This window comes from Hypanus sabinus, chromosome 32, assembly GCF_030144855.1.
Source record: "Hypanus sabinus isolate sHypSab1 chromosome 32, sHypSab1.hap1, whole genome shotgun sequence".
Taxonomy (NCBI): Eukaryota; Metazoa; Chordata; class Chondrichthyes; order Myliobatiformes; family Dasyatidae; genus Hypanus; species Hypanus sabinus.
In genome coordinates, this window is record NC_082737.1 from 1,918,541 (window position 1) to 1,933,401 (window position 14,861).

At 50.5% G+C, this 14,861-nt stretch overlaps 1 protein-coding gene across 14 annotated transcripts in view; it reads left to right on the forward strand.

Moving 5' to 3' along the window:
• Positions 1 to 14,861, forward strand: part of LOC132384399 (mucin-5AC-like) — a 192,931-nt gene that overhangs the window by 112,196 nt on the left and 65,874 nt on the right. For all 14 annotated transcript variants that reach the window (XR_009508871.1, XR_009508870.1, XR_009508869.1 and 11 more), the window contains 2 exons: positions 2,053 to 2,148; positions 5,009 to 5,818. Coding sequence is in view for 11 of the 14 variants with exons in the window: in XM_059955516.1 (XP_059811499.1) it covers positions 2,053 to 2,148; positions 5,009 to 5,818 (906 nt within the window). In the remaining 3 variants the exon portion in view is untranslated. The remainder of the gene's footprint in view (positions 1 to 2,052; positions 2,149 to 5,008; positions 5,819 to 14,861) is intronic.

The window sequence follows — 14,861 nt, forward strand, 5'->3', positions numbered from 1 at the left end:
TAGGTCCTTTACAGTCAGAAACAGGTGAATTGATCATAGGGAACAAGGACATGGCAGACCAATTGAATAACTACTTTGATTCTGTCTTCACTAGGGAGGACATAAATAATCTTCCAGAAATAGTAAGAGACCAAGTGCCTAGTGAGTTGGAGGGACGGAGGGAAATACATGTTAGTAGGGAAGTGGTGTTAGGTAAATTGAAGGGATTAAAGGCAGATAAATCCCCAGGGCCAGATGGTCTGCATCCCAGAGTGCTTAAGGAAGTAGCCCAAGAAATAGTGGATGCATTAGTGATAATTTTTCAAAACTCTTTAGTTTCTGGATTAGTTCCTGAGGATTGGAGGGTGGCTAATGTAACCCACTTTTTTAAAAAGGAGGGAGAGAGAAACCAGGGAATTATAGACCAGTTAGCCTGACATCGGTGGTGGGGAAATGCTGGAGTTGGTTACCAAAGATGTGATAACAGCACATTTGGAAAGCGGTGAAATCATCGGACAAAGTCAGCATGGATTTGTGAAAGGAAAATCATGTCTGACAAATCTTATAGATTTTTTTGAGGATGTAACTAGTTGATTGGATGGGGAGAACCAGTGGATGTGGTATATTTGGATTTTCAAAAGGCTTTTGACAAGGTCCCACACAGAAGATTAGTGTGCAAACTTAAAGCACACAGTATTGGGGGTATGGTATTGATGTGGATAGAGAATTGGTTGGCAGACAGGAAGCAAAGAGTGGGAATAAACGGGACCTTTTCAGAATGTCAGGCAATGACTAGTGGAGTACTGCAAGGCTCAGCACTGGGACCCCAGTTGTTTACAATATACATTAATGATTTAGATGAGGGAATTAAATGCAGCATCTCCAGGTTTGCAGATGACATGAAGCTGGGTGGCAGTGTTAGCTGTGAGGAGGATGCTAAGAGGATGCAGGGTGACTTGGATAGGTTAGGTGAGTGGGCAAATTCATGGCAGATACAATTTAATGTGGATAAATGTGAGGTTATCCACTTTGGTGGCAAGAATAGGAAAACAGATTATTATCTGAACGGTGGCCAATTAGGAAAAGGGGAGGTGCGGCGAGACCTGGGTGTCATTGTGCACCAGTCATTGAAAGTGGGCATGCAGGTACAGCAGGCGGTGAAAAAGGCGAATGGTATGTTGTCATTCATAGCAAAAGGATTCAAGTACAGGAGCAGGGCGGTTCTACTGCAGTTGTACAAGGTGAGACCACACCTGGAATATTGTGTGCAGTTTTGGTTCTTGCCATAGAGGGAGCACAAAGAAGGTTCACCAGATTGATTCCTGGGATGACAGGACTTTCATATGAAGTAAGACTGGATCGACTAGGCTTATACTTGCTGGAATTTAGAAGATTGAGTTGGGATCTTATTGAAACGTATAAAATTCTAAAGGGATTGGACAGGCTAGATGCAGGAAGATTGTTTCCGATGTTGGGGAAGTCCAGAACGAGGGGTCACAGTTTAAGGATAAAGGGATGAGGAAAAATTTCTTTACACAGAGAGTGCTGAATCTGTGGAATTCTCTGCCACAGGAAACAGTTGAGGCCAGTTCATTGGCTATATTTAAGTTAGATTTGGCCCTTGTGGCTAAAGGGATCGGGGTATGGAGAGAAAGCAGGTACAGGGTTCTGAGTTGGATGATCAGCCATGATCATACGGAATGGGGATGCAGGCTCGAAGAGCCGAATGACCTACTCCTGCACCTATTTTCTATGTTTCTATGGACACAACTCAGGAACGTTGGGGATCAGCAACTGGAGAACCTACTCCAGGTTTCTGCACCATCTCAGCAGAGTCTCCAAGCTCAGAAGTAAATGCCCAATTCTTCCCTCTTCCTTTCCAATGCTGATGAGTCTCAGCCCAAAACATTCAGTGTTTATTCCCCTTGAGACGCAGACTGACCTGCTGAGTTCTTCCAGCATTTTGTGTTTGTTGCTCTGGATTTCCAGCACCTGCAGAATCTCTCATCTTTATGAATTATTGTCCCTGTTTAATCTCTGCCACTCTCCCATGTCTCTGTTACTTTGTTCCAGACCTGGAGGCTTCCACAATGGATGAGCCCACAGTATCATCTACAGGACAACCCACCCCATCACCATCCTCTGTCTCAGCAGGAGAGATGTCCTCAGGTATTAGATCTTGTGTCCATCCGGATCTCTCAGTCTCTCGGTCTGTGATGTCAAATTTCTAATGGACTAATTCAGCTGTTGGATGTGCATTGTAATGGGCTGCCAATGAGCGTTCAGTTATTCCTTCTCTCCTGTGTGAAATTTCTGCTCTGTCCAAGATTACTCACTGTTGGTGTGCATTGTGGTGATGAATAATCCCCTTTGTCTGAGGTAGTCCAAGGAGCTGGGTAAGAAGGATTGGCAGGGAGAGGCTAAGGACAGAAACCCGGGGATTTAATGACAGAGGGGTTCACTGGGGAAGTGTCTGTCAACCTTTGATGGAATGACGGAGATCTGGTTCAGAATTAGAGGGATGTGTTTAGACTGACACCAGGTGTTTGTGGAGCAAAGATCAGGGAATACAGGTGTAGGTCTGGAGCTTCGGGGAATGAGGGGAAAAGGTTTACAAAATTTTGAGGGATATAGTTAGGTTACATGCAAGCAGGCTACTTCCACTGAGGTTGAGTGAGACCTGAACTAGAGGTCACAGGTTAAGAGTGAAAGGTGAAATGATTAAGGGGAACATGAGAGGGAACGTCTTCACTCTGAGCTTGGTGCGAAGGTGGACAAGCTGCCAACTGATGTGGTGGATATGAGTTTGATTTCAAATTTGGATGAATACATGGGATGGGAGGGGAATGGACAGCTGTGTTCTGGGTGCAGGTTGACGGGACGATGCAGAATATTAGTTCAGCATGGACGAATTCCTGGGATGTCTGGACTGTCTTACGCAGAGAGATTAGAGAGACTGGGCTTGTACACGCTGGAATTAAGGAGATTGAGAGGGGATCTGATTGCAACATATAAGATTATTAAGGGATTGGACAAGATAGAGGCAGGAAATATGTTCCAGATGCTGGGAGAGTCCAGTACCAGAGGGCATGGTTTGAGAATAAGGGGTAGGTCATTTAGGACAGAGTTAAGGAAAAAACTTCTTCTCCCAGAGAGTTGTGGGGGTCTGGAATGCACTGCCTCGGAAGCCAGTAGAGACCAATTCTCTGGATACTTTCAAGAAGGAGCTGGATAGGTATCTTATGGCTAGGGGAATCAAGGGATATGGGGACAAGGCAAGAACCGGGTATTGATAGTAGATGATCAGCCATGATCTCAAAATGGTGGTGCAGGCTCGAAGGCCCGAATGGTCTACTTCTGCACCTATTGTCTACTGTCTATTGACCGGATAGGCCAAAGGAACTGTTTCTATGCTGTAGTGCTCTATGACTCTCGATAACTAGGAGTGAGCGAATAGTGGTGGCAGGGCGGTGGAGAGTTTAAGGGGATGTGAGGGAAAGAGGAGGGAGTAGGGGTGGGGGGGGGTCACTGAAGGAAGACTGGAGGTGAGGAATGGAGAGAGGTCTGGGGTGTGTGATGAAGAGAGAGATGTGAGGGGAAGAGGAGGGAACAGGGACGGAGGAGTCACTGAAGGAAGACTGGAGGTGGGAATAGGAGAGAGGTCTGGGGTGTGTGACGAAGAGAGAATAAGAAAGGGGAAGGGGGGAGTCATTCTGAATCAGGTTTACTGTCACTGCTTAAACATTAAGTAAGTTTGAATTGACTTTACTTTTTTCATCCTTTACATACATGAGTGGTCAAAATCTTTACGTCTCTCTGAATGTGTAATGTGTAAATTATTGTAATTTGTATCAGTTGGATGTACAGGAAGATATACAACAGAACTGTCAATATAGTTTAGAAATACAATTGTGTTGGTGCAAATTAATCAGACTGATGGCCTGGTGGAAGAAGCTGTCCCGGAGCCTGTTGGTCCTGGCTTTTATGCTGTGGTACCATTTCCCGGATGGCAGCAGCTAGAACAGTTTGTGGTTGGGGTGACTCAGATCCCCAATGATCATTCAGGCCCTTTTTACGCACCTGTCACTTAAATGTCATGAATAATGGGAAGTTCACATCTACAGATGTGCTGGGCTGTTGGCACCACTCTCTGCAGAGTCCTGCGATTGAGGGAAGTACAGTTCCCATACCAGGCAGTGATGCAGCCAGTCAGGATGCTCTAAGTTGTGTCCCTGTAGAAAGTTCTTAAGATTTGGGGAATCATGCTGAGTATCTTCAACTGTCTGAGGTGAAAAAGGCACTGTTGTGCTTCTTTTTTAACCACACAGTCAGTATGTACAGATCAAGTAAGGTCCTCAGTGATGTGTATACAGAGGAACTTAAAGCTGTTCACCCTCTGAACCCCAGATCCATTGATGTCAATAGGGGCGAGCCTGTCTCCATTCCTCCTGTAGTCCACAACCAGCTCCTTTGTTTTTACGACAATGAGAGAGAGGTTTGTTTTCTTGACACTACTATGTCAGGGTGATGACTTCTTTTCTGTAGACCACCTTGTTATTATTTGAGATAATGGCAATCAGTGTAGTGTCATCTGTAAACTTAGTTAGCGCTGTGGATGCACAGAGAGTAAAAGAGGGGGCTTAGGACACAACCTTGCGGGCTCCTGTGTTGAGGGTCAGAAGAGCAGATGTGAGGGAGCCTACTCTTTCTTACCACCTGTTGTAGTACAAAAAGAGAAGAAAATTATTGAGGTAGTGAACATGGGTTCATTGTCCATTCAGAAACATAATGGCAGAGGAGAAGCTGTTACTGAGGGAGTGACTGACAGGAGAGTGATTCAGGCGGGGTGAATGCCGAGACACGGACATATGAGCAGGCAGATTTGAAAGACAAGGATTGGAGGGATGAAAGAGGAAAGGAGAGAGGTGTAGATATATTTCAAAGGGCAGGTTGACCAGGAATTAAACCTCTTGTTCCCAGCCTTTGAGTTCTTTCCTAATCTGATGTAGAATTTATTCATCATCTACAGATTCCCAGTTGGACACAACTCGTGAAACAAAGGGATCAGTGATTGGAAAACCTGGTCCGGGTTTGATCACCACCCCAACACGGTCTGCAAGCTCATGTACGGATACCCAGTTGGACACAACTCGTGAACCCCAACGAACAGCGACTGCAGAACCTGGGCTGGGTTTGACCACCACCACAGCTGGGTCTGTGAGCTCTGTTACAGATTCCCAATCAGACACAACTCAGGAGCCACATGGATCAGCGTTGGGTGATTTTGATCAGAGCTTAACCGACACCCCAACAGGCTCTGTGATCTCAGTTACAGATTCCCAGTCAGAAACAACTTGGAAAACCCAAGGCTCAGTGACAGGAGAACCTGATCCAGGTTTGACCACCATCCCAGCTGGGTCTGCGAGCTCAGATGCAGATTCCCAGTCGGACACAACTCATAAAATCCAAATTACAGCTACTGGAGAACCTGGTCCGAGTTCCACTACCACACCAGCAGGGTATGCAAGCTCAGGTGCAGATCCCCAGTCAGACACAACTCAGGAAGCTGAGGTATCAGCGATGGGAGAACATGATCCAGGAATGACCACCACTCTAGTACGGTCTATGGGCTCAGGTACAGATTCCCAGTTGGAGTCAACTCAAGAAGCACTTGGATCAGCGATGGGTGATTTTGCTCAGAGCTTAACCAGCACCTCAGCAGAAACCCTGAGCTCAGGTACAGATACCCAGTCAGACGCAACTCAGGAGACCCAGGGATCAGCGAATGGAGAACCTGGTCCGGGTTTGGCCATCACTCCAGAAGGATCTGCAAACTCAGGTACAGATTCCCAGTTGGACACAAAATCAGGAACCACAGGGATTGGCAGCTGGAGAACCTAGCCAGGGACCGAGGGGAGAGAAATGTAAGGAGAGAGAGGTGTGAGGCAGTTACAGAATGCGAGGGGAGAAGAAGATGTTGAGAGACTGGAAAGTGAGAGAGATAGATAGGGTCAGTGGGGTGGAGAGAGTTAAGGAGAGGGTTAGGGAGGGTTTGAGTGAAGAGCGAAGTGCAGAAAAACCAAGGAGAAGGGAAGGTAGGGAGAGACTTGAGGGGTGAGGAGTCACCGCAAGATGAAGGGGAGAGAACAAGGGGATAGGGAGGTAGGGAGAGACTGATGAAGAGAGAATTAGCAAGAGACTGGGGGGATGAGGGTCGTAGAGAGAGGTTGAGGTGAGACAGGTAGGGAGAGATTAAGAGGAGAGAGACATTTGGAGAGTGGGCTGAAAAGAATGAAGAGTGAGTATAAGGGAAGGGTATGGATAGACTGAGTGGAGAGGGAGGACAAAGAAAGGTTAAGTATTGAGGGAGAGGGTGGTTGAGGGAGCGAGAGACTGAGGGGAGATGTAGGTAGGGAGAGATTGAGGAGAAAGGGACATTAGCAGTGTCTGAGTGGAGAGCGTGATAGGGAGGGTGAGAGGGCAGGTTAGTAGTGAGACTCTGAGGGGAGAGGACTGGAGGGAGAGACTGCAGGAAGATGGAGGAATGGGGAGACCAAGGGAAGAAGTAGGAAGGGGTCATTGAGAGTGACCGAGGGGAGAGGGAGGTAGGGATGGACCAAGGGTTTTGTGAGGTAGTGAGACCAAATGGTGAAGGTGGTAGAGTGAGTCCAAGGGGAAAGGAAGTTAGGTAGAGATAGGAGTGATGCAGTTACAGAGAGGGAGTGGAGAAGGAGATATTGAGAGGCTGACGAGAGATAGATAGGAAGAACCTGTGGGGTGAAAGAGAGGGTTAGGAAGGGTTTGAGTGAAGAAGGAAGTCAAGAAAGAAAGACCAAGGGGAAGGGAAGGTAGGGAGAGATTGAGGGGTGAAGAGTCACTGCAAGACTAAGCGGGGAGTGGAGGTAGGGAGAGACAGAGGAGATGGGGACATAGGGAGAGAGAGGTAGCGAGAGACTGGAGGGTGAGGGTCATTTAGAGAGGCCAGTTAAGACGGAGGTAGGGAGATATTAAGGGGAGAGGGACGTATGGAGAGACTGGACTGAAAGGAATGGAGGGAGAGAACAAGGGGAAAGTATGGATGGGCTGAGGGGAGAGGGAGGGTGGAGGGAGGTAGGGAGAACAAGGGGAGAGGCTGGCCATGAGAAATGAGGGGCAATGGTGGGAGGGAGAAACCATGGAGAAATGGAGGGAGGGAGAGACCAAGGAGAAAGGGACAATGGCAGTGTCCGAGGGGAGAGCATGATAGAGAGAGTGAGAGGATCAGGGTGGTTGTGAGACTCTGAGGGGAGAGGAATGGAGGGTGAAACTGCGGAGAGATGGAGGAGTAAGGAGACTGAGGGGAGAAGAGGGAAGGGAGAGACTGAAGAGAAGAAGAGAAGGGGTCATTGGGAGTGACTGAGGGGAGAGATACTGAGAGTCTGAGGGGAGAGGGAAATACTGAGTGTCTGAGGGGAGACAGCCCTTGTAATAATGAACAGTGAGGCACAGAGAATCTGTACTTACCGAAAAGTAACATTTATTGTGTCAACTAAAAACACATGGGTTCACAAACTGTTTCCGTGTGCACCCAACTAGAATCCCTAAATCTCCATGAACAGTCAATGGAGAGAAAAGCTATTACTGGGAAAGGAGTCTACGCTGGACAGGCGTTCCCCGTGGTCCCAATCTCCATGTATCCATGGGGTCATCCTTATCCGCAATGGTTGGTCTCTGTTCCTCATCAATAGAACCATTGTCTCCATCCCATTTAAACGAGGCAACCCAGACAGAGTCTAACAAGATTACAGATTGTAGGTCTGGCATTTTACATGACAAGTAGCTACACCTCTGAGAATGGTCTCAGGTTTAGCAGATCATTACCTGAAGCTTCCTGTGTCCACAATCAGTTGCTCCGATTAGATTATCCAAGACCAAGAATCAGTTTAGAGTCCACAAAAAGTGTGACACAAAGTCAACTGGCTTGTTTGCTTCCCCTGTCCTTGATCAGAATGCAGTTTCTTCTGGCCAGCATCTCCCTCCTATTGATCCAAAGATAAATATTGTAGGATCATTATCCTCCTCTCATTCAGTTGACGATTGGTAGGACTGCCATGGACTCCCAGTAGGTAAGCAACACTTGCATTCTATAAATAATATTAACGTTTACTGGTATTAATATTACGATGAGAGAGAGAGGGTGGTCGGCAGAGTCTGAGGGGAGAGGGAGGTTGGGAGAGACCAAGGGGAGAGGGAAGTTGGGAGAGACTGAGGAGGGAGGGAGGTACGGGGAGTCTGGGTTTAACACATCTGTCTGTGAACGTCCTGAATTATCGGAAGTTCACAACTACAGATGCGCTGGACTGTTCGCACAACTCTCTGCAGAGTCCTGCATTTAAGGGAGGAAAAGCTCCCATACCAGGCAGTGATGCAGCCAGTTAGGACGTTCTCAATTGTGCCCCTGTAGAAAGTTCTCAGGATTTGGGGGCCCATACCAAACTTCCTCAACCATCTGAGGTGAAAGAGGCACTGTTGTGCCTTTTTCACCACAGAGCTGGTATGTACAGACCACGTGAGATCCTCAGTGATGTTTAAGCCGTTCACTCTCTCAACCCCAGATTCATTGACACCAAAGAGAAAGGGAGGTAGGAGAAACCGAGGGGAGAGGAATGTAGAGAGAGTGAGGGGAAAGGGATGAATGCAGAGGATGAAGGGAGGGGGAAGTTAGGGGTGTCTGAGGGGAGAGGGAGGTAGAAAGAGTCTAAGGAGAGAAGGAGTCAAGATTCAATTTCTTGTGGGAATACTCAATAAATCCAATACCCCTAGGGAATCAATGAAAGTCTACCCTAAGAGGAGGGACAACCAGTGTTTAAAAGAGAACAAATTGAGCAAGTACAAATAGAAAAACAATCAATCGATAGATCGATAGATAGATAGATAAATAAATATAAATATATAAATAAATATATAAATGAATAAATAATCAATCAATCAATCAGTCAATCAATATTGAGAACATGAGATGAATAGTCCATGAAAATGAGTCCATAATTTATGGATCAGTTCAGTGATGGGCAAATGAAGTTGAGTGAACACTGGTTCAGGAGCCTGATGGTTGACGGTAATAACTCTTCCTGAACCTGGTGGTGTGGGGTCTGAAGCTGCAGTACCTCTTTCCTGATGGCAGCCGCGAGAAGAGAGCACGGCCTGGGTAGTGTGGGTCCTTATGATGGATGCTGCTTTCCTGTGACAGACCCTGTGGATATGGGGAGAGCACGGCCTGGGTAGTGTGGGTCCTTATGATGGATGCTGCTTTCCTGTGACAGACCCTGTGGATACGGGGAGAGCACGGCCTGGGTAGTGTGGGTCCTTATGATGGATGCTGCTTTCCTGTGACAGACCCTGTGGATGTGGGGAGAGCACGGCCTGGGTAGTGTGGGTCCTTATGATGGATGCTGCTTTCCTGTGACAGACCCTGTGGATGTGGGGAGAGCACGGCCTGGGTAGTGTGGGTCCTTATGATGGATGCTGCTTTCCTGTGTCAGACCCTGTGGATATGGGGAGAGCACGGCCTGGGTAGTGTGGGTCCTTATGATGGATGCTGCTTTCCTGTGACAGACCCTGTGGATGTGGGGAGAGCACGGCCTGGGTAGTGTGGGTCCTTATGATGGATGCTGCTTTCCTGTGACAGACCCTGTGGATATGGGGAGAGCACGGCCTGGGTAGTGTGGGTCCTTATGATGGATGCTGCCTTCCTGTGACTGACCTGTGGATATGGGGAGAGCTCGGCCTGGGTAGTGTGGGTCCTTATGATGGATGCTGCTTTCCTGTGACAGACCCTGTGGATATGGGGAGAGCATGGCCTGGGTAGTGTGGGTCCTTATGATGGATGCTGCTTTCCTGTGACAGACCCTGTGGATATGGGGAGAGCTCGGCCTGGGTAGTGTGGGTCCTTATGATGGATGCTGCTTTCCTGTGACAGACCCTGTGGATGTGGGGAGAGCACGGCCTGGGTAGTGTGGGTCCTTATGATGGATGCTGCTTTCCTGTGACAGACCCTGTGGATATGGGGAGAGCACGGCCTGGGTAGTGTGGGTCCTTATGATGGATGCTGCTTTCCTGTGACTGACCTGTGGATATGGGGAGAGCTCGGCCTGGGTAGTGTGGGTCCTTATGATGGATGCTGCTTTCCTGTGACAGACCCTGTGGATATGGGGAGAGCACGGCCTGGGTAGTGTGGGTCCTTATGATGGATGCAGCTTTCCTGTGACAGACCCTGTGGAAATGGGGAGAGCACGGCCTGGGTAGTGTGGTCCTTATGATGGATGCTGCTTTCCTGTGACAGACCCTGTGGATATGGGGAGATCTCGGCCTGGGTAGTGTGGGTCCTTATGATGGATGCTGCTTTCCTGTGACAGACCCTGTGGAAATGGGGAGAGCACGGCCTGGGTAGTGTGGGTCCTTATGATGGATGCTGCTTTCCTGTGACAGACCCTGTGGGTAGGGGGAGAGCACGGCCTGGGTAGTGTGGGTCCTTATGATGGATGCTGCTTTCCTGTGACAGACCCTGTGGATATGGGGAGAGCACGGCCTGGGTAGTGTGGGTCCTTATGATGGATGCTGCTTTCCTGTGACAGACCCTGTGGAAATGGGGAGAGCACGGCCTGGGTAGTGAGGGTCCTTATGATGGATGCTGCTTTCCTGTGACAGACCCTGTGGATAGGGGGAGAGCACGGCCTGGGTAGTGTGGATCCTTATGATGGATGCTGCTTTCCTGTGACAGACCCTGTGGATATGGGGAGAGCTCGGCCTGGGTAGTGTGGGTCCTTATGATGGATGCTGCTTTCCTGTGACAGACCCTGTGGATATGGGGAGAGCTCGGCCTGGGTAGTGTGGGTCCTTATGATGGATGCTGCTTTCCTGTGACAGACCCTGTGGATATGGGGAGAGCTCGGCCTGGGTAGTGTGGGTCCTTATGATGGATGCTGCCTTCCTGTGACTGACCTGTGGATATGGGGAGAGCTCGGCCTGGGTAGTGTGGGTCCTTATGATGGATGCTGCTTTCCTGTGACAGACCCTGTGGATATGGGGAGAGCATGGCCTGGGTAGTGTGGGTCCTTATGATGGATGCTGCTTTCCTGTGACAGACCCTGTGGAAATGGGGAGAGCACGGCCTGGGTAGTGTGGTCCTTATGATGGATGCTGCTTTCCTGTGACAGACCCTGTGGATATGGGGAGAGCTCGGCCTGGGTAGTGTGGGTCCTTATGATGGATGCTGCTTTCCTGTGACAGACCCTGTGGATGTGGGGAGAGCACGGCCTGGGTAGTGTGGGTCCTTATGATGGATGCTGCTTTCCTGTGACAGACCCTGTGGATATGGGGAGAGCACGGCCTGGGTAGTGTGGGTCCTTATGATGGATGCTGCTTTCCTGTGACTGACCTGTGGATATGGGGAGAGCTCGGCCTGGGTAGTGTGGGTCCTTATGATGGATGCTGCTTTCCTGTGACAGACCCTGTGGATATGGGGAGAGCACGGCCTGGGTAGTGTGGGTCCTTATGATGGATGCAGCTTTCCTGTGACAGACCCTGTGGAAATGGGGAGAGCACGGCCTGGGTAGTGTGGTCCTTATGATGGATGCTGCTTTCCTGTGACAGACCCTGTGGATATGGGGAGATCTCGGCCTGGGTAGTGTGGGTCCTTATGATGGATGCTGCTTTCCTGTGACAGACCCTGTGGAAATGGGGAGAGCACGGCCTGGGTAGTGTGGTCCTTATGATGGATGCTGCTTTCCTGTGACAGACCCTGTGGATATGGGGAGAGCACGGCCTGGGTAGTGTGGGTCCTTATGATGGATGCTGCTTTCCTGTGACAGACCCTGTGGAAATGGGGAGAGCACGGCCTGGGTAGTGTGGGTCCTTATGATGGATGCTGCTTTCCTGTGACAGACCCTGTGGGTAGGGGGAGAGCACGGCCTGGGTAGTGTGGGTCCTTATGATGGATGCTGCTTTCCTGTGACAGACCCTGTGGATATGGGGAGAGCACGGCCTGGGTAGTGTGGGTCCTTATGATATGCTGCTTTCCTGTGACAGACCCTGTGGAAATGGGGAGAGCACGGCCTGGGTAGTGAGGGTCCTTATGATGGATGCTGCTTTCCTGTGACAGACCCTGTGGATAGGGGGAGAGCACGGCCTGGGTAGTGTGGATCCTTATGATGGATGCTGCTTTCCTGTGACAGACCCTGTGGATATGGGGAGAGCTCGGCCTGGGTAGTGTGGGTCCTTATGATGGATGCTGCTTTCCTGTGACAGACCCTGTGGATATGGGGAGAGCTCGGCCTGGGTAGTGTGGGTCCTTATGATGGATGCTGCTTTCCTGTGACAGACCCTGTGGATATGGGGAGAGCTCGGCCTGGGTAGTGTGGGTCCTTATGATGGATGCTGCTTTCCTGTGACAGACCCTGTGGATATGGGGAGAGCACGGCCTGGGTAGTGTGGGTCCTTATGATGGATGCTGCTTTCCTGTGACAGACCCTGTGGATATGGGGAGAGCATGGCCTGGGTAGTGTGGGTCCTTATGATGGATGCTGCTTTCCTGTGATTGACCTGTGGATATGGGGAGAGCACGGCCTGGGTAGTGTGTGTCCTTATGATGGATGCTGCTTTCCTGTGACAGACCCTGTGGATATGGGGAGAGCACGGCCTGGGTAGTGTGGGTCCTTATGATGGATGCTGCTTTCCTGTGACAGACCCTGTGGATGTGGGGAGAGCACGGCCTGGGTAGTGTGGGTCCTTATGATGGATGCTGCTTTCCTGTGACAGACCCTGTGGATATGGGGAGAGCACGGCCTGGGTAGTGTGGGTCCTTATGATGGATGCTGCTTTCCTGTGACAGACCCTGTGGATGTGGGGAGAGCACGGCCTGGGTAGTGTGGGTCCTTATGATGGATGCTGCTTTCCTGTGACAGACCCTGTGGATATGGGGAGAGCACGGCCTGGGTGGTGTGGGTCCTTATGATGGATGCTGCTTTCCTGTGACAGACCCTGTGGATGTGGGGAGAGCACGGCCTGGGTAGTGTGGGTCCTTATGATGGATGCTGCTTTCCTGTGACAGACCCTGTGGATGTGGGGAGAGCACGGCCTGGGTAGTGTGGGTCCTTATGATGGATGCCGCTTTCCTGTGACAGACCCTGTGGATATGGGGAGAGCACGGCCTGGGTAGTGTGGGTCCTTATGATGGATGCTGCTTTCCAGTGACAGTCCCTGTGGATATGGGGAGAGCACGGCCTGGTTAGTGTGGGTCCTTATGATGGATGCTGCTTTCCTGTGACAGACCCTGTGGATACGGGGAGAGCACGGCCTGGGTAGTGTGGGTCCTTATGATGGATGCTGCTTTCCTGTGACAGACCCTGTGGATATGGGGAGAGCACGGCCTGGGTAGTGTGCGTCCTTATGATGGATGCTGCATTCCTGTAACTGACCCTGTGGATATGGGGAGAGCACGGCCTGGGTAGTGTGGTCCTGATGTTGGATGCTGCTTTCCTGTGACTGACCCTGTGGATATGGGGAGAGCACGGCCTGGGTAGTGTCGGTCCTTATGATGGATGCTGCTTTCCTGTGACAGACCCTGTGGATATGGGGAGAGCACGGCCTGGGTAGTGTGGGTCCTTATGATGGATGCTGCTTTCCTGTGACAGACCCTGTGGATATGGGGAGAGCACGGCCTGGGTAGTGTGGGTCCTTATGATGGATGCTGCTTTCCTGTGACTGACCTGTGGATATGGGGAGAGCTCGGCCTGGGTAGTGTGGGTCCTTATGATGGATGCTGCTTTCCTGTGACAGACCCTGTGGATATGGGGAGAGCACGGCCTGGGTGGTGTGGGTCCTTATGATGGATGCTGCTTTCCTGTGACAGACCCTGTGGATATGGGGAGAGCACGGCCTGGGTAGTGTGTGTCCTTATGATGGATGCTGCTTTCCTGTGACAGACCCTGTGGATATGGGGAGAGCACGGCCTGGGTAGTGTGGGTCCTTATGATGGATGCTGCTTTCCTGTGACAGACCCTGTGGATATGGGGAGAGCACGGCCTGGGTAGTGTGGGTCCTTATGATGGATGCTGCTTTCCTGTGACAGACCCTGTGGATGTGGGGAGAGCACGGCCTGGGTAGTGTGGGTCCTTATGATGGATGCTGCTTTCCTGTGACAGACCCTGTGGATATGGGGAGAGCACGGCCTGGGTAGTGTGGGTCCTTATGATGGATGCTGCTTTCCTGTGACAGACCCTGTGGATGTGGGGAGAGCACGGCCTGGGTAGTGTGGGTCCTTATGATGGATGCTGCTTTCCTGTGACAGACCCTGTGGATATGGGGAGAGCACGGCCTGGGTGGTGTGGGTCCTTATGATGGATGCTGCTTTCCTGTGACAGACCCTGTGGATGTGGGGAGAGCACGGCCTGGGTAGTGTGGGTCCTTATGATGGATGCTGCTTTCCTGTGACAGACCCTGTGGATGTGGGGAGAGCACAGCCTGGGTAGTGTGGGTCCTTATTGTGGATGCCGCTTTCCTGTGACAGACCCTGTGGATATGGGGAGAGCACGGCCTGGGTAGTGTGGGTCCTTATGATGGATGCTGCTTTCCAGTGACAGTCCCTGTGGATATGGGGAGAGCACGGCCTGGTTAGTGTGGGTCCTTATGATGGATGCTGCTTTCCTGTGACAGACCCTGTGGATACGGGGAGAGCACGGCCTGGGTAGTGTGGGTCCTTATGATGGATGCTGCTTTCCTGTGACAGACCCTGTGGATATGGGGAGAGCACGGCCTGGGTAGTGTGCGTCCTTATGATGGATGCTGCATTCCTGTAACTGACCCTGTGGATATGGGGAGAGCACGGCCTGGGTAGTGTGGTCCTG